At 41.0% G+C, this 27439-nt stretch overlaps 2 protein-coding genes across 3 annotated transcripts; both read left to right on the top strand.

The window, feature by feature from the left end:
- The first annotated feature begins 49 nt into the window (after nt 1-49).
- Nucleotides 50-9169, top strand: LOC111233217 (epsin-2-like). Of its 2 annotated transcripts, XM_022760983.1 has the most exons (11): nt 68-94; nt 683-830; nt 955-1062; nt 1756-1911; nt 2911-3039; nt 3464-3584; nt 3692-3867; nt 4372-5710; nt 6492-6638; nt 7059-7220; nt 7831-9169. In XM_022760983.1, the coding sequence occupies exons 3-11, from the start codon at nt 994-996 to the stop codon at nt 8382-8384; spliced, it is 2853 nt and encodes a 950-aa protein (XP_022616704.1). In that variant the 5' UTR covers nt 68-94; nt 683-830; nt 955-993; the 3' UTR covers nt 8385-9169. The 2 variants fall into 2 exon arrangements, with proteins under 2 accessions (XP_022616705.1, XP_022616704.1); XM_022760984.1 differs by lacking the exon at nt 683-830 and having other exon boundaries at nt 50-94.
- A 7518-nt stretch (nt 9170-16687) lies between these two features.
- LOC111233247 (germ cell-specific gene 1-like protein) lies at nt 16688-22939 on the top strand. The gene is made up of 7 exons (XM_022761019.1): nt 16688-16883; nt 18737-18931; nt 20827-20886; nt 20983-21141; nt 21337-21448; nt 22339-22610; nt 22785-22939. The coding sequence occupies exons 1-7, from the start codon at nt 16688-16690 to the stop codon at nt 22937-22939; spliced, it is 1149 nt and encodes a 382-aa protein (XP_022616740.1).
- Nucleotides 22940-27439: the final 4500 nt, after the last annotated feature.

Below are 27439 nucleotides of genomic sequence, written 5' to 3'. Positions count from 1 at the left end.
TCTGGCAACACTGCTTGCAGGTGCTGAAAACTGCGGAAGCGGAAACCGCCGTGTCGTGTCGTCTCCTCGAAGGTTCCTGAAGATCCACTCGAGGGTTAGTCCTTTATTTTTTTCTATAAATACGTATTTTTGATTCACGAAGATACACGACGTCAGTGAGCGTTATTCTGAACTAAAAGCAGCGCCTGTTTCTTGAAATAGAATCCCTCCCTTGGTCGCTTAAGTCTGATAATTAAGCAGATTCTTGCTGGCTTGACAACAACGCTCGGCCGTTAGCCATATTGACGGCTGCTGGTCGTCTTCATTCGCTCTCCGAGGTCCTGAAAACACGAAGTGTGACTCCTGATAGATACATTATTCATAAGCACGTCGACTTACGGTTGCTGTGGTTCACACTGATTATCATCCTGCGCTTTAAATGAGGTTTTAGCTTATTTTCTCACACAAACCCCAGGATGCTGGCAGCTAACTAGCTGGTAGCTTAGCCACATAGCTAACCCAGTCTGAGGATCTGTGCTTGTCGCAGTGGTTATGACAATCTGACATACGGACACAAGCCGTCACTTCTACCACCTATAGTCTAGCTTTGCAGTCACACATACATAATTGTATGCTTGCCATTGTGAGTCAGTGCCACCTCTTGCCTCAGCTCTATTTTCTGTTGACTGGTTCCTCCCTGCAGCGTTAGGATCTGGTTTCTCACGTCCTGAGACAAGCCAATGCAGTCAGGGGGAAGAGAGACCAGCAGGATGAATGCTCACTGAGCCAGCAGCTGCACGCAAGCAACTTAAAAATTAGACTTTGACAGCACAGCCAGGCTTTACAAAAAGGTATGAAACTAGCTTGTTCCATGTGTTATTTGATATTGGTATGTGGATGTGGATCTTTCTGGTGCAGTTCTGTCTGGCAACTCTTTGAGCATGCAGCATTGTTCACAAGTTTTCTCTGCATCAGATCGTGGTGGTTTGATTACCCACCTCCCACCCAGACACCATGACATCCTCTATGCTCCGCCGACAGCTGAAGAACCTGGTCCAGAACTACTCTGAGGCTGAGGTCAAGGTAAGAGAAACTAGATTCAAGTGGTAGGTGACTATGTGAACTGTAATCTTTATGTTTAATGTTATCTTTACCAGTAAATTAAATATTTCATTGTTGTGTCCTGTAAGTTTTGGTTCAAGATTTTGCATTTATTCGATAGGGAAAGAAATGAAAAAATGCATTGTGCATAATTTTATACACCTTGATATTGAACAATAGATATGTGGCATCTTTGGAAACATTGATATCTTGAGTAAAATGTAAATAGTGCCCGTGGTTCAAAACTTTTGTTTTCTGCTCAAACTGAGTTTGAAAGGACAGACAATAAGGTTAAAGATCAACAGGTCAAACCACTGGTTCCAAGTTTATATCACATTGAAAACATAGACTTCTTATGTCTCAGTGAGACATTCTAATGAGTCTTGAACTCGAGGCTTTCTAAGTCAGGGAAAAGAGGGGACAAATTTCTTTCCAAAATGCTGAACTGATGAGACATGATCAGTAATTTCCTAGCAGAACTGATTACTAATAATTTTCCGTGGCATTATGAAAGGAAATGTTTCCAAGGAGAAATTGCTACACTGCTGCCAATCCCTCATTGTCCAGCTGTCAGTTTGCTTCTGACACCTCCAACTTCTAGGCTGCCACCACCATACACTTCCTGTGGCTGTGTTAAACACTGTCACGTTCTTACTTCTTCCGCTTCTTTTGCAGGTGAGAGAGGCTACCTCTAATGACCCATGGGGTCCATCCAGCTCTCAGATGGCCGATATCTCTGACCTAACCTACAATGTGGTGGCCTGCAACGAGATCATGACTATGCTCTGGAAACGCCTGAAAGATGACAAGAACTGGAGACACATCCACAAGGTGAGGAACAGGAGGGGGAGGAATAACACTGAAGTTAATCAATGCCCACTAGTTTGTGTTCAGACCACATTTCAACAGCCATTTCGCTGTCAGTGTATTTATAGAAACCACACATTTCAAATACACCTTTTGTCCATCTCTTACTATTACCTAGCGTTACATACATTGATAAACTATACTGACTTTTGAAAGCCAATTCTTTAGTGCTGAGGCTGTCAATAGCCAATATTTTTATAATTTATTCAGTATTCTTAAATATTATTTCAAAGAATATCTCTACAGTTTTGTTTCTTGTGCAAACATTACAGATGTTTCCCAGACTAATGTTTTTTCAGCATTAGCAGCTCTGTTGTAACCCATGATAGGCAAATGCTGGAATAAAATTGGCTTTATAAATTAAATACAAATTCAGTAGAAAGCATAAGTGACCAGTTACATGAACACATAAAGTAGAGACATTAAAATTTCAATGGGGGTTTGTTCAGCTGTAGTCAGGGAAAATCAGTCAAGGACTCTGAATGGCCAATGTCCAAAAAAGGAATAAGAGTTCAGTGTCTGCTATCTGCAATGTAAGTATGAAAACTGTGCTACTTTATGTCAGAATGACTATGTCTGTACAGGGATTGTTGCTGTTTGGTTGGCCAGTCCAGCAGCAGTTAAACTGTCAGAGCTGAGTTGAAATTTATTGGTGTTTATCACAGCCTCAGCAAACGCTTTCCCTGTTCCATCACATGATATGACTAATTTATTTGGTCTTATTAAAGACATAAACTGCACGTCTACTTCGGATGTACTGATATCACAAACTCAGTATCAGAACGGATGACTCTGCCAACCATGTGTGTTCTTTTCATTGTTGTGTAGTGATACGAATTCACCAATCAGATGTAAAACAAGAAAACTGTTGAAGACTGTATGGTTTGCCAGTTTATTTTACTTTCAACTATACACATTTTGTTTCACATTCATTTGTCTCCTGTCATGTTTTTTTTACACTAGTCCCTGACACTGCTGGAGTACCTTTTAAAGACCGGTGACGATCGTGTGCTTCTGAAAATGAAAGACAACATCTACATCGTCAAAGCCCTCACAGAGTATCGCTTTGTAGAAAAGGATGGCAAAGATCAGGTGATGCATGCTTCCTGAAAATATACAAAGCATGCAACCTTTTAGTGTCCATTAAAATGGTTGCATGGTATGCATTAAGATTATCTATTATTGGCACTATCATATCCATGTCATCATATTCCTTTCTAACCTCTAAGCCAGGTTCACAATTAAAGATTCAAAGCTGGTTCAATATAAGTTTGATTCAGAAACACCAGAGTACCACTGCTTGTCACTTACAGACTTATAAATTGAGAGGGCTTAAGTCAGACTTAATTTATTTTCAGCACAGAGTATAAATCTTCTTTTTCTTTCTTATTTTCAAGTGTTTGGCTAAATTTAGAACTTACAAGATCTGTACATGTTAGGTTTTTCAGGCTTAGATAGAATTTTTCTCCAATGGTTAGAGCCAAATCAAAGTCTAATGCAAGCATATCTGTCCCAGGGTGTGAATGTGAGAGAGAAGGCTAAGGTTGTCCTCGTTCTAATGGAGGATGACGAGAAACTTAAGGAGGAAAGAGACTTTGCCTTCAAGACCAGAGAGAAGACGTCAAAAAGTTCTGCTGGTAAGCCCTTCTATCCTATAGCATCACAGCTAAATAACCACTGTTTCAACAGTTTAATACAGCTCTCTTTACTTATCTGTGTCTCTTAAAAAAATCTCATCAAAAAGCCTCATCCTCTGATGCCGTCAAGGATCCTAACTACAAGCCATGCTACGTTGCCGGGGCCTCAGGGCTTCCATCCTTAGACAACATACCCTCGGTGGCTGACTTGACTGCTTCCTTTGCTGCCCGCAAAGAGGAACGGCTCAAACAGGAAGCTGAGAAGAAAGATGCAGAGAGAAGGGTGAGAATTAAGCAAGTACAGTGTTCAGCTATAGCAAGTGGACAGAATAGCACAGTTCTACAACACCACGATATGTGACCTCAAACACCTTGTTATACAGTGTACTGGTATACATTGTGAGAACATTTGCCTGATCATTCATTGTTTCATGCTAAAGAACAATTTGTCGGCTAACATGTTTTTGTGTGGGATAGTCAACCAAAACCACTGCAAAGTTTGAGTCAAGTTTTCACTAACGTCAGTCAAAAGAGAAGCAATCGAAGAAATGGCTCAGAAACTCTCCCATTAATTCACCCTTAATCACACAGGAAGTTCTGTTAACCTATGCCTTTCCAACCAAAAACAGGATTATCTGGTGCAAAAAATGTGGCATGCAGATGTGAGGATAGTTATGATTACCAAATACTGTAGGCCAAGTATCCAGGTGCAACTTGACTCAAATGAACCAGTTCAATCAATAAGTGTTTGCGTTTACTTTACTAATGTGTTATTGTAATGTCCTAGGCCAAGATGAGTGAAGATGAGCTGAAATGGGAGGATGCAGGCAAAGGCAATGACGTTAAAGTTGATGCTTGGGGAGGGGAAAAGGCAGAGGAGAAGGAGGAGGTGAAGCCAGACCCATGGGGAGCCCCCAAAGAACCTAAAGAGGCCACAGATCCATGGGGCACACCCACAAGACCTGACACAACTGACACAGCAGCTAGCAGTGATCCTTGGGTGGCTCCAAGTACAGCTGATGAAGATGCATTTGCAGTACCAAAAACTGATGAAGATCCATTTTCAGCGCCAAAAACTGATGAAGATCCATTTGCAGCACCAAAAACTGACGAAGATCCATTTGCGGCGCCAAAGAATGGAGAAGATCCTTTTGCAGCACCAAAAGACGGACCCGATCCATTTAGTGCATCAAAAGATGACCCTTTCAACACCCCAAAAGACAGTTCAGACCCCTTCAATGCACCCAAAGACGAGGAGGATCCATTTGCTGCTCCAAAAGATAAAGCAGATCCTTTTAGTTCGTCTAACAATGATCCATTTAATACACCTAAAGATGATCCATTCAGTGCTCCAAAGGGTGATCCTTTTGACAGCCCAAAGGATGATCCTTTCAACACCCCAAAAGATGACCCATTTAACGCCCCAAAAGATGATCCATTTAATGCCCCAAAAGATGACCCATTTAACGCGCCAAAAGATGATCCTTTCAATGCCCCAAAAAATGACCCATTCAGTACCCCAAAAGATGATCCCTTTACAGCACCAGCATCAACACCCCCTAAAGAAGACCCATTTGCAGCACCAGCATCAGATGACCCCTTCAATGCTCCCACAACACTGCCTAAAGAAGATCCTTTCTCTGCACCAGCCAAACCTGCTCAAGATGACCCTTTTGCTGCACCAATAACACCACCCAAAGAGGATCCTTTCTCAGCACCATCTAAATCTCCAGAAGATGACCCCTTTGTTGCCCCAACAACACCACCTAAAGAGGATCCTTTCTCTGCATCATCCAAACCTACAACAGATGACCCCTTCGCTGCACCAACAACACCCCCTAAAGAGGACCCATTTGCAGCACCATCCAGTGCACCAAAAGATGCCACCTCAGATCCCTTCAATGCCCCTCCAGTGAGCTCGCCCCAAGGCACTGCAGATGCATGGGGACCCCCTGCCAGCTCTCCACCTGCCACCGGGGAAGATCCCTGGGGGACATCCTCAGCATCAAAGGAAACAAAGGCTGGAGATCCCTGGGGTGATGGGGCAAGCGCCTCCTCACCTGGTGATAGTTCTGATCCATTTGGGGATGCATCCAAACTGGACAATGACCCATGGGGAGCCCCAGGTAAGAAGCAAACAAATAAGTGGTTTCAGATTTACTCTTGGACCTTTAGGACACATTTAAGTGAGGAAATATTCCAAATTCAAGATTTACTTTTTAGCTTTTTCCGAGACCTCCAGCGAATGGGATTTTCTTAGGTGTCAGCATAGAACTTCTGTGGTAACAAGTGGTCATACATGGATAAGGGGGAAATGTAACCTCTGTGGTTACAAAATTATCTCAGTGGGACTTATCAAGTGGCTGGATTGTTGGAACATCTAGCGAAAGTCTTCAAAGCTCAAGGAGTCACCATGGCATCCGTGGCACAGCCGGGAGAGTGGGTCGTCGACTAATTGCAGGGGTGGTCTCTAGCACCTCCTGTGTCCTTAGGCAAGACGCTGAACCCCCATAATAAGCAATTGAAAGAGTCTGTTAGTGGTTGACTGGGAAGGTCTCAAATTCATCAACCAGGTCCACCAGTCAGTGGACAGTTGGAGAGAGATCAAGGGGGGCATTGACATTTGATGCCAGTGACCACCTTTTAACAGAGACATGGTTACAAATTTCTCTCCATAGATGACCACTTGTTAACCAATTCTGAAATTCTGTACATGGGTCACATGACGACACCTGACTTTATTCACTGAAGAAGGTTGCATAATATGGTAGAAGGCTGTGGAAAAAGCTGGGACATAAACCTTGTGTTTAGAATATTTCATCACAGAAATAACAAAGCCATTAGACTAAAACTTTATATGTGCAGTATATTATTGTTACATTCTATCTGTTCTATGTTCCCACTTAGCTTCAGCTCCAGCCAGTACAGGTGATGCATGGGGTTCACCTGCTCCACCCTCAGCCTCCTCCCCATCTAGTGACCCCTTTGGAGATGGAGAATCTAAAACTAATGATCCCTGGGGTGCACCGAGCAATGCAACTAGCAATGCCACAGGTAACGCACAATTTACACTGTCTCAACTGATTTGAATCTGTGACCCATCCATTACTCATTAGAGTAAACCCTCATTGTCTGCTTTGGGTTCAGCAATGAAATTCTCCGCTCTGATTAAATCCACTAAAGTCTACTAAATGCCGACTGCATAGTGCTTGGCTGAGAATGGTGACTCTAAAAACGAAACTGTGTGTGTGGCAGCATGAATATACACCTTTTTTGTGTACATTTAATGGTCATTTGCACGTGTGACCATCTTCCTCCATTTTCTCCATTTCACCTCCATCTTTCCATCAGTCAGTCAGCTAACAATCTTAATCAATTAACCCTTCTCTTCCACTTTGCTCTCTCTTCCTCCCTGACCTGTCCACCTGAAGAAAACACCTTTTAGAGTAGAATTGGACCTTTATTGTATTGCAGGAAAGCGAACAATGCAAGGAGAGGAGATGTATAGAAAGACTGCTTCGTTCTTGGGCTCAGCGGGGGCATCGCTGGTTGACTTGGACGATCTGTTTTCTTCTAACCCCAAACCCAAACAACGCCCCTTCATCAACACACTCGCCGCCCAGACACAAGCCGTCGGTAAGGACAGAAAAAATGCTTCGCTCTGGGTGGAAAAGACCATTTTTGACAAAGGCTTCATGTGTAATTACTTGTGGTGCGCTTGATTCACATGGATGCATGATCAACCTCCAAGACTGACAAATCACTGAGATGCCAAACATCAGACACGCAGTGATGTTAGAAATGCATTCCACTACTGTTCAGCTGAAGTCTTAAGTCCAGAGAGAGAGAAAGAGAGAGAGAGAGAGAGAGAGAGAGAGAGAAAGAAAGAAAGGGGTGGGGACAGCATGACTGACAAATAAATATTTATCAATAGGTTTGTATGGAAAAGATTGTTGTGATTATGTGTTTTGCCTACCCACCCCTCCCCTGTGGTCTTGCTGTAGAGTATAGATGTTATGTATGTGTGTGTCTGTGCGTGTGTGTAAGCATTAGTAACCTACTGACGTTACCCTGTATAGATACTAGTGTATATTAACCAGCAGATATATAACTCTTCTCATCCTTCTCTCTGCTCTGCTTTTGGTGCATTTTCTCTTTGCTGGAAAACTTTGAACTGTATACCCCTCCCCCTTACTTCCTTCCCCCTCATCCCTCCATCCTCCCATCACTTTTCCTAATTTCCCAGGCGCTTTCAAAGCTAGGGGCATGTCGTCTGGCCCTGTGGTCAGATCAGGTGCTGTTGCAGGGGTGTCCCTTCCTGAAACATCACCCTTACCTGGCAGTCCTTGTGGTTTCACCCTTGCACCCTCCCACGGTGCACCTACTCCCACTTTTGGAGCTGCTAATCCCTCCGGTGAAACTCCTGTCTTTCAGTTACCACCCCATACAATCGGAGTGTCTTATTCTGGCTTCAGTATGCTTCAGGCAGCTCAGGTGGCTCCAGAAACTGGAATAGTACAACATGTTCCTGTGGGAGGGAGTCCACAAATGGGACTTCACATGAACCCCCCCTGTGGAGGAGTGGGTATGGTGCAAACTGGACTTGTTGGGAATCCTTTGGCAGACCCCCTTTTGTTTGGAAAAGGAATGGGTCAGTCCAGTTACTATGGAGGGAGGGTGGGCCACTTGGGTGGAAACACTCCGCAGGCCGAGGGTGGGGTCCCATTGCAGCCGCAGTTGCTGTCAAGCAGCGGGTTGGGTGAGACAGTGAGTAAAAACAACAACCCATTCCTGTTCTGACAAGTTTCACATGTTTTAGCCCTCTAACAATATATACTTCTTCATCATCATCATTATCATCATCACCATTTACAAGCCATAAGATTACAGATCACATTAATGTGTACCTTACAGGTAGCCACTGGTTTTCGCATTGAAAAGTTGACGTTCAGCAGGTGGTGTGTGTCCAAGGAGGGAGAGTTTCAGAAGGTACAGTAATTCAGAATCCCTGTTTGAAACCAGACTAACATGCAATAACACTGTAACTTTACTTTTCACAATAAAGCGCTCTAAAGATTTCCAGCGGTAGACTGAAATCAGTGGCTGCCTGGACGGTACGAAACAATAAACAATGATATACTTTTATACTTCACGGGCAGCAGTATGCATTCAACTTCAAGGGCAAAAAAACATGCAAAAAAGTCCTCAGCTCCTCAGCTTACACTTGCCTCTCCTTCAGTCCTACAAACCTGCACAGGTTCAACAGCCATTGATTCAGTGTATACAGCATAATATATAAACAGAACAATATGTATGTGAAACTGCACTTCTTATTTGAAACAAATCTATTGAATACATTTTTTTTTCACACGCACAAGTCTGAGAAACAGAAAGCACCTGAGTGTGAGTGTCTGTGTGGAAATACTGAAGCGTTCCTATGTGTTTGAATGTTGTGTTCTGTGACCGGACCTGTAAAACATTAACAATTGTTCTGGGAAATAACGTCACTGTAGGTTTTCATTCAGTGTGCATGTGTTTGTACATGGTGGTGTGTGTGTGTGTGTGTGTGTGTGTGTGTGTGTGTGTGTGTGTGTGTGTGCGTGCGTGCGTGCGTGCGTGCGTGCGTGCGTGCGTGCGTGCGTGCGTGCGTGCGTGCGTGCGTGCGTGCGTGTGTGCGTGTGAGAGAGACCTGTATGCACGCAGTGTGTGTGCAGTATATATTGTGCTGATGTAAATAGTGGAAGTAATCACAGATAAACCTTGAAATATACTGTATATCAGAGTGTTACAATCATGAGTAACTATTTATTGATCTATTTATTGATTTATTGCTTGATTATTTATTGATGCAACAATGGCCTCCAACAAAGACAAGTTCAGGTTAACTTTGATAACAGTGTCGTCATCACACAGGTTGTGCTGATTGTATTGATCACGTGTGATATCAAGCATGATTGGCTTTATTCTGATTGGCTGTTCAAACCCTGCATTATCAATCAACTCAGTAACCAATGGTGGCTTTATCTTCCCTGTAGTCGTTCCTGATTCATGGTGTAATTGAACATGTCCTCTCTGTATCTCCTGCCGTTAGACAAGAAGCAGAAATGTGTTGTATGGTGTTTAGCTGCAGCGTTGGCTGAATAAAAACTGAATTTGAACATATCAACCTGCATGCTGTCTGAGCAGATCCTCCTCCGTAAGCGCGTGTGTGTGTGTGTGTGTGTAATCTATTTGGTGTGTGATTGATTGATGAACTATTTCAAAACACAGCTGTACAAGAAGGTTAATATGTACAAAAGGCTCCGCTTTCCCCTTATCTGCATCACGTTATGTAGCTCTACAGACAGCTGCTTCCTTGCGGCTGAAGATTTTGAGACATTTTGACTTTGAAAACATGAACAGTAGTAGTAAACCAGTAATGGTAGTTTATGAGATCACAGTTCGGTACATCAAAGCCACCTTGAAAGCAACTGTTAGCTTTCTTTGTGTTTTAATGGGCCTGTACATGTCCTTCATGTATTCTCGACTCCTATTAATGTGAACTTTGGTGGGAAAATAGACTGAAAGACTTTAGACAGTTTGGTGTCAAGGAGTTCCAGTAGAGAAGGATGAGAATGGGGGAAAAAGTAGTCCATAACACTAATATTATTTCTCATATTTAATTTTGTATGAAATAAATTTATTTTGCTTTGTATTTAAATTTAAAGTTGTGTTGTAAACTGTGACAGTATACAGTACATTTGAGAAATAAAATGATACAATGAGTGACATGTTTACTGTTCTCACTGTGTGTTCAACACTTGTCTAATTTTCTAAAGGATTATCTATTTTTCCTCCAAGGTTTTATCAAATCTAATATAATTTTTTTAACTGAATTGCTTCGTGTTCATTATAGATTTGCTTGAGCCCAACGTTGTCTTCAGACATATAAAGAACTTGCTCTCTCTCGCCACCAGAGGGCCATAAAGACACATATTAAGTCGCTATCTTCCAGTCCTTCCATATAAAACACATGAACTATGAGTTGATGCCTCTGTAAAGCAAAATATATTAGGACATACATCATTAGATTATAAAACATTAAAATTGAAGCCATGAACATGAAGCGTATCCTGCTCAAGGGTAAAGAAAGTCTGCCAAAGTGCTTTAAATTGTATGACATGCTGATTGATTATATATTGAAGGGGTTCTCTACTTCTTTGTGTAGTGACGCCCTCTGTTCAAAAATGTCTCTATGATCATTGCTTGGATGTTTAAGCTTCACTGTGCAGAATGATGTGTGTACAGAGCTTCACTCTAAAAGGCTGTTTTCACTTTCACCTGTTTAAGGATGAAAGTTTCTCTGTGATCATCTTTAAATCTCATTTTAAAGGTCCTGTATTTTATATTTTACCTGTGTTTACTTGAAGTGCTGATCCATAAGAAGATATATTTGTGGTTTTAAGAACCAAAAAACATCTCAGTGGTGTTTTACATCTCCTTTCTCAGGCTCGTCTCTGAGAGAGGAGACTGCTTTGTTGTGACATCACAAAGTTACAGAAGTCCTGACGGCTGGTTGTAAGGCTCAGTTTCTGAATACAGGCTGTGTGTATTTCTCTGTGGACTGATCATTTGATACTTTCACAGTATTAATATAGAACCCAGACCTGCTTTATAATAAAAGAACACTTACCTTTATACAATATGGGACCTTTAAGTTTTGAAACTAGAAATTATAGCATCTTCATATATTTTGTAGTTTTTGATGAGGGAGAAGAGGTAGGTGTGCTTTTTAGAGAATTTTAACCACTTAATTAAGCTTTGTATTTGTATATGTCTTAAAACATATGGAGATGCTCTTTAACTAAACTCTATATACAGTATATACTAATCTGTATTTCTCCATTAAATAATTTATCTCCTGATTAATTAGAAGAGAAGGGGGAGTGGAGTCAGTTAAGGCCATTACTGAATTTGTTGAGAAGGGAAGGAAATGCAGCACTGACGGGCTGAGCCGGATGTGAGTCTCCCCATTCATGGAGAGAGAGGGCTTAGAGTCTAAAAACAGCAGGGGGGAGGCTGGGAATTTGACAGTTACTCAGCATGTGTTACATTAGGACACAATGGTCAGTTAAGTCTTTGTGTTGCCTTTTTTTTTACACAAGCAAATCAGCTTGCATAATCCAATCCAATATTTCTTCCTGCTGATCTAAATGCATTTTGATGCTTTTAGACCTGGTCCATATTTTATGAACTTCTATGGATTATGTCTAAAATGTCTCATTAACATGGTATAAAGTCATATCTAAGTCAGTTTGATCATGAAGTCATCGCTTCAAGCAGGAGAGGAAGATTCACATAACACTTAACATCAGCATGTCAACAAATAATAGTGCAGTTATACTGAGTCAGTGAAGCCCACTGGTAGATATCTTGAGATAAAGAGATGATTGATAGTCTTAAAAAGAGCTCAGCAAAATCAAAATTTGTCATTTCAAGAACATATCATTCTTCTTTAAGAAAATGTGTGTGATTCAGCACTGCAGACCTGAATACTCGACTTGATTTGATTCGGCTCAGCTGTTGATCTCATATGGATTCACTGCCTTTCAGCCGAACTGCAGCCTGTAAGCCGAAGAATGCTGAGGTGCTCGCTTCAGAGCTTCAAGGCTTCAGGGCTTCAGAGCTTCAGAGCTTCAGAGCTTCAAGGCTTCAGAGCTTCAGAGCTTCAAGGCTTCAGAGCTTCAGGGCTTCAGAGCTTCAAGGCTTCAGAGCTTCAGAGCTTCAGAGCTTCAAGGCTTCAGAGCTTCAGAGCTTCACAGGTTCAGGGCTTCAGAGCTTCAGGGCTTCAGAGCTTCAGAGCTTCAGGGCTTCGGGCTTCAGGGCTTCAGGGCTTCAGAGCTTCAGGGCTCAGTAGATTCATTCATTTACCAGAGTCACAGTAGACTCACTGCTTGTTAGCCTGTTAGCTTGTTAGCCTGTGGATACTACTCCTGATCCCTGCTGCCTGCAGACTCTCTGAAACTCTGCAATTTGAGAATGTTACACAACGTTTACCTACTGTTGGTGTTAATAATGTTTTAATTGTCTCCAAGCTATTTCTTATTTCTGACACTGTCATAATACACCATACAAGTTTGTAGATTTTTGTTTGTTTCCTGTAAAAAATAATACATATTTATCATCAGCACAATTATCAGAGCAAAAATACATATTGATTTCATAATTAATCAGATTTTTGTAGTCCACAGCTATACTTTGGGAGGATAATGATGCATATTGTGTGACTTCCTCTCATTACCTTTAGTGGCCTATTATGGCCTTAAAGGTGAACAACATCCAATACTGGAAAACTGAAAAGAAGAGGTTTTTCAGCTTCCTGCAACCGATGGAAGCAGGTTTAAAGAACAGTGGAAGCCAGAAAGTCAACTACGAGCGACCCTTTTACATTAGACATAGTCACCTGGGGACTTAGCTAAATAGTGCCATCTCCAGATTTGAAGCAAATAAATCTCTGGGTTTACCTCAGATGGCTTACCTTCAGAATGGTATAAAGCCTTTAGATTTGACTTAATGCCTAGCCTTCTTCGGGCCTGTAATACAACTTTAACAGATGCTAAATTGCCTCCGTCGTGGAGTGAGGCAGTGACCTCAGTTATCCACAGAGATGGAAAAGATAAAACTGGAGTGTGGATCATATAGACCAATCTCGGTATTGAATGTCGATACATAATGACCAGACTGGGTTTATCTAACAAGGACAAACCCACGATAATGTCAGGCAGACTCTGAACATAATAAATAATATCCAACAGAATAATCTAGATCCTAGTCAGCCTTGATACTGAGAAGGCCTGCAGCTTTAACTGCCACAGTTTAGTGCCTCAATTGTTTCACTGTGCCAGACAAATCTCTCTGAAGCAGGAAAACCTACAGAGTTTGATTGAAGTATTCACAATCACAGAATCAAACCGATGTCTCGCCACTCGTGAGATTGCTTAAAGCCAGCTCTGTGCCGTTGTACCGGTTCGTGTTAAAAGGGGTCGAAGTTTACGGAGCATCATGTACCGCATGAGACCACTGTCACACTCATCTCAAGTCCAAGCTGTTCTATACCATCCTCTCAAATTAATCACTATAGGACCATAGGTCAGGAGAGCTATGAGCGAGAGAGGAGGAAAGATGAAGACAACAAGGGAGAGAGAGAGATGTGAGGATGGATGAATAGACAGTATAGGGAGCAAAGGCGAGGGAAAGTAACAGATGGACTTGTGAGGATTAGAGGGAAATCTGGGTGGGTTTCTGATAGAAACTCACCCAAGACAAAGGGAGTGACGAGGTTAGCGCAGAGGAAAGGTGGAGAGGAGGAAACTGAAATCCACGGAGCAGAGGTGAAGAAAACACAAGGAGAGTTTCTCTCTCCCGGGGTCCCAGACATGGTAAGTCCACTTGTTTGTTTGTTTTTTTATTTTTTTTTATTTTGTTGCTCGAGGGTAAGCTGATCAGAAGCTGAGCATGAACAGCCGCTGGATTTTCCAATCACATACATAAGGGGAAGATTTCAGCTCATCATAACTGTATCTGTAACAGGGGAAGCAATAAACCAAGTATTTTACTTTTCTCATTGTGAACCTTGTGCTGTTGTAATGTGTTGAACGTATTAATGGTTTCTTATGTACCAGCACTTATACACTGATTAAAATGACTGAAGATGAATGTTCTATAGGCTAATCTGTTAATCTGTAAATCTCAGATGTTGATAGCACAGACAGGTGTGTGGAGACATTATGTCTACACGTGTACTGTACGTAAACGCCATGCAGGACAATATCTGCGTCAGTTATAGGCATTATATGGATTATAGTTTCACTCTGAGCTGATTTGATGGACTAAATTAAACCCTGACGCCTCGCTGGTCAATAATGACATCATAACTTATGACTACAGTGATTTGATTAAAAAGGATGTTACATGTGCAGGATGAAGGACGATCAAATCTGACTGACCTTCCAGTGGGTCAGTCAGACTTCGCAGCCAAGCTTTGTTCAGACATGTCGAGTATTTACTTCTGACGCACTGATGCTGTCTGACAGTGAGGGATAAGACTTTAAAGTTAAGTTAGAACTGTATGTTGTGGGGTTTAAATTATCCTCTAAATGAAATACCTCATATTGCACCGCATGATAACAGGAACAGTTTGGTCAATTCTGCTCATAACAGTGTGAAAGTGGTGTTATGAAAGACTGAATTACACACGCAGAGACCCTTTTTTTTGTGTATTGATTATTATTATTATTCAGTTGCGTTTGTCATAATCATGTTACGTATTGGGCTCTTTGACATCCGTGGTGTTGACAGTTTTTTGTTTGCCTCCAATGGTTTGACTGCTCACCGCGCTGCAGTGATGTACAGGTGCACTGCAGCGTGACATTCCTATCGGGTGCAGTTACAGGTGCAACAAAGCACAGAGACCATACATGATAGATACTGACATATTGCTCACCCTTAAAGCTGAGTCAGAAATAAATCATTCAATTGTATTGAAAATCAGCATCACAAGAAATGCATCATCTTTGCACTGGTGCAGTTTGGGGTTTTTTTCTTATGTTTGTTTGCTCGGTTTAGAGCCAAGGAAGAAGGATCAAGGTGAGAGGACAAAAGCGGCATTTTAACTGGAAATTCCTGGTTTCCTGGATCTTAAAGTATAAATACTTCCCATGCACTGACCTATTCACTCTTCACTTCAATAACTAAATCCAAAGATAAGAATCTGTTGTTGTTTTTTTAAATTGGGGCCATATTAGACAGCGACGGTGAGATGATACGACAAAGCTCCTCAGCTGGACTCAATCCAGGAACAGTGCAGTTTATGGTCGATGTTTTAACCTTAAAACACAGGGGCGCCTCAATATGTCTCCATTCTTTATATAAAGAAACAATTCAGTGGTAGTGACACTGATCGCTACAAGCAACAAGTCAAGTTTATTTGTCTCGTCCTTATATAGAATGAGGCCATGTTAAGTTGTAATGCGAGCATAAGAAATACATTAATGATGAAACAATGGCACCTGGCTGGAATGACGCGCAACAAAAACTACTTGTACAAAGACTTCAATTGTTAACGTGACTCTATCGTTCCTGATGACTCCTAATCCAGATGTTTGCTTCTGTCTCCCATCTTTCCTCTTAGGTGGTCCTCCAGACAAAGACAGCGCGAGAGCCAATGGACATTAATCTCATCCACCTAACTCTGCAAGATTAACACAGATTACCAGGCATGACCAGAGGTAGGCCTGAGACTCTGGACTAATCAATCCTCCTTCGCGAGCTCAATCCCTCCCGGAGAGGTGGAGGAACAGGTTGAAGAACGAGATGTGCCCTGAGAGTGGAACTGATTAGTCGCAAAATCCGCAGGATAAGACTTAAACATTTATCTTTATCCGGGGGAGGAAACAAACAGAAACAGGACACGGAGTGAGAGAGAGAGTTGTGATGGAGGCAGTAGGACGGGGTAGAGAGGAAATGTGTGGAGTCAAACGTCTCGCCTGGCTCGTGCCATAACATCGAGAAGAAAGGAAGATCCCGGGTTTAAATCTGATGAACTACTTTTCCTCGTGATGCTGATTTTCTTTGGAGGAGAGCTGGAGTTCCTCCCACACATCTGTCTCTCCTTCTTTTTTACTCACCAGACGTGATTAAATCCCAGCACTTCATCTTCCTCCACTCCACTGTCCTCTGACCTCCACTCATCGACTGTTTGTCTTCCTTAAACCCCACCCTTCCTCAATCTCTCCACCCAACCTCTTTTTTTTTATCTTCCCCTTTGACCTTCGTTCTACTTCTCAAACATCCCTAATCCCCTTTCCTCGCTTTCTCTCTCTTTTTTCCTCCCTATACCATCCTCCATGAATCAGTCCCAATCACCACAACAACCTTTCACACCCAACAACATAAACTCGCTGGACTTCTTGTCGCAGTGTCACGGAAACCCTCTCGCTCATCTGATCCTCGTCCTGATTGGTCAGCAGGCTCTTTGCAGCCTCTTTGTTTGAACCAGGATCAGCCTCAGAGCCGAAGCTCATTTTCCTCTCTGTCTCTGAGTGTCTCTGAGCCGAGAGGCAGCCATGCTGGAGAATATGTCCAGACGTAACCGCTCCCTGCTGTCCCTGTCCCTCACCTCTCTGGCCCTCACCCTGTCCGTCTCGGCCTTCTGCACCTCCTACTGGTGCGAGGGGACGCACAAGGTGGTGAAGCCGCTCTGCCTGTCGCCGGTCAAGATGAAGAACTGCGGGCAGAACAACAGCCAACCGTACACCACAGGTGAGGGCGGGAAACACTGTCAACCAAGGTGTTATTCTCATGGTGGCTCCCCCTTGTGGTACATTCACACACTTACAGATCCCACCATAATGAAATGACACATAATAAACCAACAAACCACTGAACAAACAAAGAAGCATTGATTTGGTCATTTTCCAAGTCTAAAGACGTCCAGTTGTCCTGGTGAAAAAGTGAAATCTTTCAAGACGTTACACATAACTGTTGTTTGAACAGTGTTTTAATGACAATTAACCTACGAATGAATCGTATTAAAAACGTCAGCGAAATGATGTTTAAACAACAGATACAAGTAACTTAAAACTTAATGTCTCATTTCAATCAAATGTAGAAATGTAGAAAGTTTAACCTCAATACATGTTTTTAATCAACAAATCAATGATTATCTAAGAGACTGGTGCATGTAAACGACTGTGTTCCAACAACAGAAAAGAAGAGAATAAGAATATATGTACACACACATACACGCTATATATCTCAATTATTTCTCATTTCAAATGTCTGTCAACGTTGTAACTGGGAAGTTGCGAATGTTTGTCTGATATGTTTTTTTTAAAAGTGAACAAAGATGGTGCATGAATGATAGCGACCATAAGTTGGTTTGAATTTCATAAAACAGCAGGATTACATCATTCACACACCAGTGGCAGCAAACTGGAGTGATTCAGGGCTCAGTGCCTTGCTCAAGGACACATGGACAGGAGGAGGGTTCGAACCACCAACTCCACCTACAATTAGTGGAAAACTCAATATGAAACAATACTCTGCCTCCTGAGCCACAGCTGCCCTTTATTTTAAGTTTCCAGCTCGAGGAACACGTGATAGTTTCTGATGCAGATGTAGAAATCTTTAATGAACTTGTTAACGTTGCAACGTTGGACATTTTTCACCATCTTCTCTTCTTTGATGTCAAATATTGAATTTACTGTGAAAACACTTGTACACTGAATGGTTATCTATCATTACTTGTATTATGACAGAAATTAATGACAGAGTCATTACTACAGAAACAAATAAATTACGAATCAAGCTCTAATAAATTCAAGATAAGAATTCCAAAATAACTCAAAGACTGAAGCAGATCATGTAAAGTTACTTCAGAGAAACATCATATCTATAATCTACTTGCTGACTTATTGGATCGTGTCTGATGAACTCTCAGTCCGCCTTTAATCGGCATATAGACTGTAATCTAATCAATACCACCTCCTGACATGTTACTATTTTTCTGTTTAACCAAGAAAAGTGGAATCCTTGATTTTATCTTTTTTTGTCATATTTATGAAAAGTGTAAATAAAACCTAAAGGTTCAAGTCAAACATGAAAAATGCATCTATGTGCTGCCATTGTCCTTTATACAAATAACATGCATTATAAACATGTAATATACAGTACAAACATAACTATTTCTTGCACCCAATATTGAAGCATTTAACACTTGGCTTGACGGGCAGAGATTCACATAATCCCGGCTTTGTTGCTAATCTCAGAACTTTGTATCAGCAGCTGCATGTTATCTGGACTTTAACCCGCTGTGTTATCTTTCTGCACTAAGCCCATTTATTTCCATGTAGTATTCAATTTTCACGACACAGACAAACCACAAATTACCCAAAGAACCGTTTTTCAGGCCTGGATTGTGTTACAGGCTGTGACGCACAGGAGACCCACTGTGGGATTTATGTCTGAGCTTCTCGGCACATTTTTCCATAAAGACGAACCCACGCTGCAATGAGGAATATATTTGATCAATAAATGTCCTTTTTCTGCACCTCTACTCTCTTTAATCTGGATTTATCCCCTTCTCTCTCTTTGTCCCACCTTTCTACATTCAGAGGCCCCCACCCCAGACCCCAAGAATCCGGCCTCCAATGTGACACTGTCTCCACAGCAAAAAGAGGAGCTGGCCAGGATCAAGAGGAAGCAGCTGGCCAACGCTGTCCACTACATCTGGGAGACGGGCGAGGACAAGTACATGCTGCGTTACTTCCACACCGGCTTCTGGCTTTCCTGTGAGAAGCACAACGAAGGTTGGTTTTCAAGACTGAGATCGGTTAAACAGCGAGAGATTTGTGTTTGGAAAACTCTGGGTGTCCAACGAAGTCATCAGTAATGTAATTTGTAGAGGTGTACTCTCTCATAAAAGTCATTAAACTGTTTGCACTTTAGCATTCATACATCCATTAAAGAATTGATTTTATAAAGATTCTCTGAAGTCTGAAAAGTCTGAAAAACTATCATCTTTCCAGACGTCAGGGGCTCCTTACGTTCCAGTATTTCTTTTCCAACTTGCAGCATCTGTCATTAGGCAACAGCTCTATCTTAGTGTTGTACAGTCAACTCACAAGTGTGTCAAAATTTGTATATAAAAACATGAAATGATTAATGAATTGGCAATTAATAAATCTTTAAAGCAATTGTATTTGTGAGTAAGTTAGGACACTGGCATTCGGTCACTGTTCCGGTTCATCCAAATGTGTTGGATTCTGTAGAGACCCTACAAAAAGACACATTTCTTTATGGAGCTGACTTTGCATGGAGGGGATGTAATATTGAAGCTTCCCCAAACTGTTGCCACATAGTTGGTACATTATTGTCTAAAAAATATCAGAGTATCTTAAAGAATAATATTATTATTAGGACTAAAGGATATGGACCTTGTTCAGACCAAAGAGACACAAAAGGTCGTTGACAGTGCTGTCCACGAACCTTTGACTTTTGGTATAGATATGATGTTTACATGCATCAGTCCAAAACCTCGGCATCTGAATGTTAAACCAGTATGAACGGTTTGTAACCTTTTCCTTTCCAAGTAATACTGTGTTTTAGTCAACATGAATGTGTTTTAGTCAACATGGATGATTTACAGTTAAGCCTTCTCCTTAATCCCTCACTAAGGAGTATAATTTCTTGAAGCCTGGATTATTGTAGCCAGTAAAACGTCTACCACTGGTTCAGAGTAAAAACAAAGTTACAGCTACAAAAAAATAATACAACTGCTTGTATATTTTCCTGTTGTCTTGGTACTGCACATAAAAGTTTGTTAAAGGTGCTGTATGTAACTTTTGCTATTGCTACATAGCTAGCGTTAGCATTACCAGCTGTTCAGTCTCACCAAGACCTTAAGGCATGTTTGTTTTTATAAAACAAGAGGTTATAATATGTCGTCTGAGCAGCTACTGGCTACTGAGCTGGAGCTAGCTTGTTATTAGCATGCTAAGCAAAACGACAGTTAACAATGGTGTTTCTTTCCACCTCTGGAGACAGCTGTTGAGTAGAAAAGGAGTAAAGTTTGATGCTGAACTCACAACTTTTTTCAAGACTGGTGAGTAAACAGCTGTTAATGCTAATGTTAACTATCTAGCAATAGCAAAACGGTCAAAGAGCTCCTTTAGATACTCCCAGAAATTAGTAAAACATCATCCTAAATGGCAAATGCAGATGCACTGAGGTATCCTGCAAACAAAAAGTAATCAGTGAAGACGCTGTGATTGGTCAATCGTCAACAGCTCAAAGCAGATTTCTGGATTTTGACCTCAAATTCTTGCTCCTATAGGAAGGTGATCTACTGGGCTTAAAGCAGCTCTTTCTATTATGTTTTCAGGCTTTATAATGACAAAGTATAGAGTACGCACAAACTGTAAGTACTCAGCATTTGCAGTGGATTATTACTGTCATCCTCCCCCCAAAAAACCAACATATTGCAGTTGTAACAAAACACTGGCCATTGTTATGACAGAGGCTGTAAGGACAGACTGTAATCCACTAAATGATGGTTGACATTCAGCACCACTCAGATATTATAGATTCAGCAAGACTTAAAGACAAAAATGAAGCATCTCTGCTCTGATCTATGTGACTCAGATGAGCTGATGAACCGTGTTTATCTGTCAGTGATTAAAATCTGTTGTGTTTGTTCTTTCAGGAGAAGATCAGGAAGAAAAATGTCGCAGCTTCATTGAGCTGACGCCAGGAGAAACTCAAGGTTACTGCAAGTTCAAAGCAGAAAACATAAAAAACAAACTGACACAGCTTTACATTTCTTTTTCTTTTTCTTTCACTTTTCTGCTGCTGCTTCCAGGCGTCCTCTGGCTCTCCGTCATCAGTGAGTTCATGTACATCGGTCTTCTGGCCATGGGCTTCCTGCTGATGTGCGTGGAAGTGATTTGCCTATGTGCCAAGAGGGAGATGAACGCCCTCAAGATCAACGCCTTTGCCGCCATGTGCACCGTCCTCTCAGGTGAGGACAGGGGACACTCTCTGCTGTGTTTTTATTTTTTTTAAATCGCTCTTTAAATTGTTTGATCTTGTCTTTAGCAACCGTTAAATTTCTACTGAACAGCTATTTACATTGGCAGCCCCAAATGTATGCAAATAGCAGTTTGAATTTTGTGAACTAATGTTAAATTTTCTCTGTGTTTTCTTCCTGGATCAGGTATGATGGGGATGGTAGCACACATGATGTACACCACAGTGTTTCAGATGACTGTCAGCATCGGACCCAAAGACTGGAGGCCACAGACCTGGGACTACGGATGGTCCTTTGCGTAAGTTTGTTTCACTTCAACACAAAATAATTAAATATAGTTAGGAAAAATCTGATTGAAGTTTGGTCACACCTGCATTTTGAATGGTTTGTCCATCTTTTCAGATGGCCGACGGGTCTAAATACTGCAATACCCATGATCCTCAGCCTCTGTTGCTATGGAAAAGAGAGAGGCCAATTAGAGGCATGCAACTGGAACAGCAGCAAATTCAAAACACTTTGTTTGTGCGACTGTAAACAAATTGTTCCACCATAGCTGTTTAACTGCATCAAAACTGAGACAAAATTTAAACCTAAACTGACTATCTTACTGAAATGCACCTTGGGATCAGTAGTTAACTTGTACCTTTGACTTTTTATCAAAGAACCAGATATTTTCTGATGCAGTTGTTCATCTTTTATACCCGTGATTTAAGTAGGAGAGTTTCATGCCGACCCAAGTTGTAGAAGAACCAGGTGGTTTAGCTCAATACTATAAGCAAGTGTTGTTGACAGTGCTAATCGCCGACAGTACAGAGAGCCGAAGTTTCCAAAACATAGCTTATTAGTTGTGTTGCACCATCCAGTTTCATTGAACTCTTCTACTGAACTGCTTCACAAAAGAGAAACAGTTTGCAGATGGGACAGGAGACAGTGCTACTAATACATCTACTGAATAAACAGTTTGAGCAGCAAAGGCCAAGGTAGGCCAGAGGTAGCTAGCATGTTCTCAGCTGGATAGTGTATTAGCCATTAGCTTGCCAACCAACTAGCTGTTTGTTCTATCCTCTAGCACCAAAATCTTTGGTGAGGAAATGCATATAAACTTTGTCAATCTCTGGTGTGATGTACTCTTAGAAAAACAAGTTGCGTTAGCCTGTTGTCAAAAACTTTCCTCCCTTTACTCCCCAGCATGGCGTGGCTGTCATTCAGTTGCTGCATGGCGGCCGCTGTGGCCACATTGAACTCCTACACAAAGACCATCATTGAGATGAAGCACCGGGCTCGGGTGAGGCTGGAGGAGGCCCGAGCTGTCGCCCGCGCCCCCTCCTATGAGGAGGTCGTTCGAGCTGGTGGTGGAGGGGTTTACTCCGTCAGCCAGCTGATTCAGCTTGGCCAGCAGGGGGCGCTCATGGACCCACTGTGGCCCAGAGGAGTGGGACCAGCTGTTGGACCTCTGGCATGTGGAGCTGGGGGAGCGCTGCTCGTCAGTGGAGGAGGGATTGGAGTTGGAGGGATGGGAATGGGAGGAGTTGGAGTGGGAGGAATGGCGGCCATGGGTGGGGTTGGAATGGGAGTGGGAGCAGTAGGAGGAGTTGGGGGAATGGGTGTGGGAACAGTGGGAGCATTGGGAGGAGTAGGAGTAGTTGGGGTGGGTGTGGGAAGGCTGGTGGACCCTCATGGTGTGGTGGTGGTGGAGGGATGCGGCGCTGAAGGATGTGAAGACTGTGAACGGGAGATGGACGAGATAGATTATGCTCTGCAGGAGGAGAGAGAGGACTCACTCTGCTAAGATTTTGGGGAGCAGAAAACTTTGATGAAGATTTCATCCAGACTGGATCTACACATAATATTTGACTGAAACTATACTTCAAGACTACAAGACTTGAACACATACCACACATACCTTTATATATGTGCTGTTTTAAATGGGTTTTAATTGTAGCACAGTGCATTTTGAGATCGTTTCTAGACTGTTCACGACCACTAGAGGGCATAGAGACTCTAAAACAAACTCAGACTCACAGCTCTCATACACTGTTGGATTAACAAGCTGTTCTGGCAAACAAGCTAGCAGAGAATTGAGAACATTATTGTCCCATTGATGTGTTTCTGGCCACCTGTTGAATTTAAGCCCATTGATCACTCTCAGTTTAACTCTGGTTTGGTCTCCACCAGCAGAGAAATCTTTATGCAGCGGCAGTAAGCGTAGATTTTTCTTGGTTTGTTTCAGCTTGTTTGATTGAAACAGTGACATAAGGAGATTTTGTGACAACAGTGAGACTCTATAGTCAATGTGCAACAGAAGAACTAAAACAACTGCCTAAAAGAAGCAAAAAGCTGCAGAGGTGTGTGTTGATTCTCATTGGGTTTGGTACTACTAGTGACTCAGCTGTGCTAACAACTTTTCTGGTAAAGTTGTCAATGTTTTTAAACTCAATTCCATGTTTTTCTCTTTGCTTCTTTTTTTAATGACAATGTACTTTTAATTGTAAAAGATTTTTAAATCTTTTAAAAGGGCCAAAAGGCGATAATGTGAGGTAGAAGGCTGAATCCTGTTAATACTTGTATCAGTACTTTTTGAGGACATTTTTTTATCATGTCTTAGGCTGGCTACAACAAATTTGCTAACAATAGGTTTAATCAATCAGCAAATTAAAAAACAATCTTAGTTTTCTTTCTTTGCGTAAACACAGCTTTGAAATGACAACTTCAGGGATGATGAGATTAAAGTTTTACAAGAGAAACATTTGGTACAATTGTGGAAATGACTGGAATATGATATTGTTCACATTTTTGTTTTTTATTCAGTGTTTGCATAAATGGATGGAAATCCCCTTTCGTATGGTGATGAATAAAAACAAACCACACACTGCATGTTTTATCAATGCACAGTAGTTTGACAGTTTGACGGTAGAGTTCACTGGCTGAGTCTGGACCGATAAAGAAAACTAACCAGTGAGTAGTTTAATCTTGGACTCAGATGCAGTATGTTGATATACTTCAGAGTTTCATCTGTTAAATAAAAAATGTGGTACCTTTGGGTGGGTGGAAATTAAAATTAATAATGAGGTTATGATTTTTTTTAAATCTGGAGAAGCAGCTTCCTCAGGCTCACTCAGCAGAATCACAAAAGCATTCACAGGTGCGATAAATATGTCCCGTCACAGTATTCCAACATTTTCAAATTATTTTGACATTTTTTAAAAAGGAGAACATATTTCAAAAGGTAAACATTTTCTAAAAACAGAAAATTAGTATATCAGTCCATAATATGAAGGACTTGCTTGTAATTCGAAGACACTTATTACTTATTTTATGGGTAGCCGTTTTTTTACCCACAGTTATCAAACTTCATAATGGGTTTCATTATGAATTAACTAACTGAATTAAACCACAGCATTTATACTTTCCATGAAAGTTATCATGTCAGACTCCTTTTTGTTTCTTATAATGTCTTCTCCACCTACTCCTATATGTGTTGGTAAATGTGTTTCTCAAATTTCTCATGCATAAAGTAAATATTTGCATGTTAGGAAACTGCACTTACACTTAGACCAGGCTGATATGTTTGCAACTATTAATATTACAGCTTTATAAGTATTTGTCTGAACCACAGACAAATACAAAAACACATTAAAACATATTACCTTCAGCCTATTTAGCTGGCTAGCATAAGACCTTTGTACACATCTATTTGTGTGTTTTTCTGCTATACCTGGAGTTAATGTGCTAAAAAAAAAAGGGAGAAAGCAAGAATCAAAGATTACAGCAACAGAGAGATTTGAATGTTGAGACAGATGCCTTCAAATACTGGACAGAAGATTATGTCAATAATCTCCGCAGTCAGGGGAATAAGACTGAAAGAGCAAAAGAGAGAGAGAGAGCGACAGACTGACATAATATAGGCAGTGAGGCAGAGATAAACAGGGTTGTCGGGTCACTGAGCAGTATGTGGAGAGTAATTAGAAATGTAAATTACAAGGTTGAATTATACAACAGTTTACGTAAGATGAGCCTCTCACACCACTTGAAACCTAGATTATTTATTTTCCTTTGTTTCTGTTTATCCTCAAAAACAACCCAATGTCAGGAAAGATGAATGGGTTAATTCATTCATTTATTCACTGTAAACACAGCAGTGTGTACCTGACAGCATGATTTTAGCAGCAGCAGCAGCAGCAGCAGCAGAAACAAACTACTTTTCACCTTTTGTTTTGTGCAATGCTACAGTTTCATAAAATTAGCTTCTTTTTCCAGCTTCTATTTGGTTCATTTCTATACTTCTATAAGTATAGTACATACAACTAATAAGACTAATTCCCAGAGTTGTTTTTTAAAAGAGGTGGTTATTTTATTTTGGAATGAACCGTCCAAAATAAATTTCCTCCTGGGTAAAATAGTAAGAGATGCTTTGGAATGTATTTGACTTCATAATGAAATAAGCAGCATGTGTGCTTTAAAAAAAGATAGCAGATGTCTCCCAGAATGTGGAGCAAGAACGTAAAGTAGGTCTTCTCATTATGAAACAATATTAATCTTTTATATAGAAACTATTAAATGCGTTTGTCTTGTGTAACTTAAGAACACGGTGGTTGTGAAACAGGACAGCTGCGAACATCTGGAGACTTTGGGAGGAATGAACGGTTGTGCTCTTAATTTTAGAAACCTAAACCTAGAAGTGTAAAGCTGAATATATTTGAAAAAAAAAGTTACTCTGAAGTTTCAAGCTAAACAGAAGCTCATATCCACATGAGAGTTCTTACACAATAAAATAAAGGTGAATAAAATTTCATCTGACATACACTTACATATTCGCCAGTGACATCTCCTTGTGTCCTGGTTACTCTGGGTAATCCACAGACCTCAATGGGAACAGGGGAAATTGTTCCTAATCAAAACTATTCACAGTGGGGTATGTGGATTATCCTGTGGATAAGAGTTTTCCAAAAGTAATTTCTCTGTTTTTTTTTTAGACAATTAGAGATGAACCTGTGACAGCAGGTTTGTCTCAGACAGAAAGAGGGTTGAGAGTGGACAGTACATCACCTCATTTGCACTTGAGTAAAGGGGGTATTTCCTAAAGAGGACAGAGTCATTATAAAATGCTTATCTCTCACATACTGTATCTCAGCAGATTACCTTTTTTTTAGCCACACTAGTGTTGTGACCAAGATCTCGATCATCAGTCACTCCACCACTTTGTTCCAGACTGAAATACCTAAACTCCTACAAGATAGATTGCATGAATTTTTTCTCCAGTCATGGTTCCCAGAGGATTAATCCTACTGACTCTGGTGATCCACTGACTAGTCTTCTAGTGCCACCGTTAGGCTGGCATTAGTGTTTTTGAGTAAAATGCCTGAACAACTATTGGATGATTGCCATTAAATCAGCTAACTACATCATAAGGTCACATTTTTAATTTGTTTAATTTTTTGGTTTATGTCCAAATATCTGCACACCTGATGACAATCCCATCAGCCTCATCTTTTCTTTGTGTTTAGCGCTAAGGAGCAAATGCAATCATGATAACATGCTAAACTAAGATGATGAAGATGATAAACATTATACCTGCTATGCAAAAGACAAGCATGTTAGCACCGTCATTTTCAGCATAACATAGTATATTTTAGAGCACTGCTGATTCCAAAATGCTTAAGTGTTTGCTGGATCTAGAAGTTTTGTTATTGCTACAGCAACATTAACATTACATTAGATGGGAATCAATATCCTTTTCCTGAATCCTTTTCGAATGCTTTATCGAGTCTTCAAGGTAGTTAGTGGGGAATTAACTTTTTTTAAAGGAGCTATTTGTAAGTTTTGCTATTGCTACATAGTCAACATTAGCATTAACAGCCGTTTACTTACCATTATAGAAGAAAAATTGTGAGTTCAGCATCAAACTTCATTCCTTTACTCACCAAGAGCTGTCTCCAGGCGTGGAAATCAACCTTCTTGTTTTGCCTCTATTTCTATCACTTTTTTTCTTCTACTGAAGTTAGCATGCTAACCAGCTAGCCGTTCAGCCCATCTTATCACTTTCCAATACCAAGTCACTGTAGAGTCCAGTCTGCCCTGTAGACCTAGTAACCTCTTGTATTGGAACTGGTAAGTAAAGAGCTAGTAAGTTAAAAGCTGTTAATGCTAATATTTGCTATGTAGCAATAAAAAAAAACCTACAAATAGCTCCTTTAAGACGATGCTGTATCACACAGCCCCACAGTCATAATAAACTGAAAAAGAGACAGAGGAAAGAAAAAGATTTCTGAAACCTTACATTTTATTACAA

The sequence above is a fragment of the Seriola dumerili genome, unplaced genomic scaffold (assembly GCF_002260705.1).
Source record: "Seriola dumerili isolate Sdu_G_001 unplaced genomic scaffold, Sdu_1.0 BDQW01000381.1, whole genome shotgun sequence".
NCBI lineage: Eukaryota > Metazoa > Chordata > Actinopteri > Carangiformes > Carangidae > Seriola > Seriola dumerili.
This window is presented reverse-complemented; position numbering and strand designations above follow the sequence as displayed.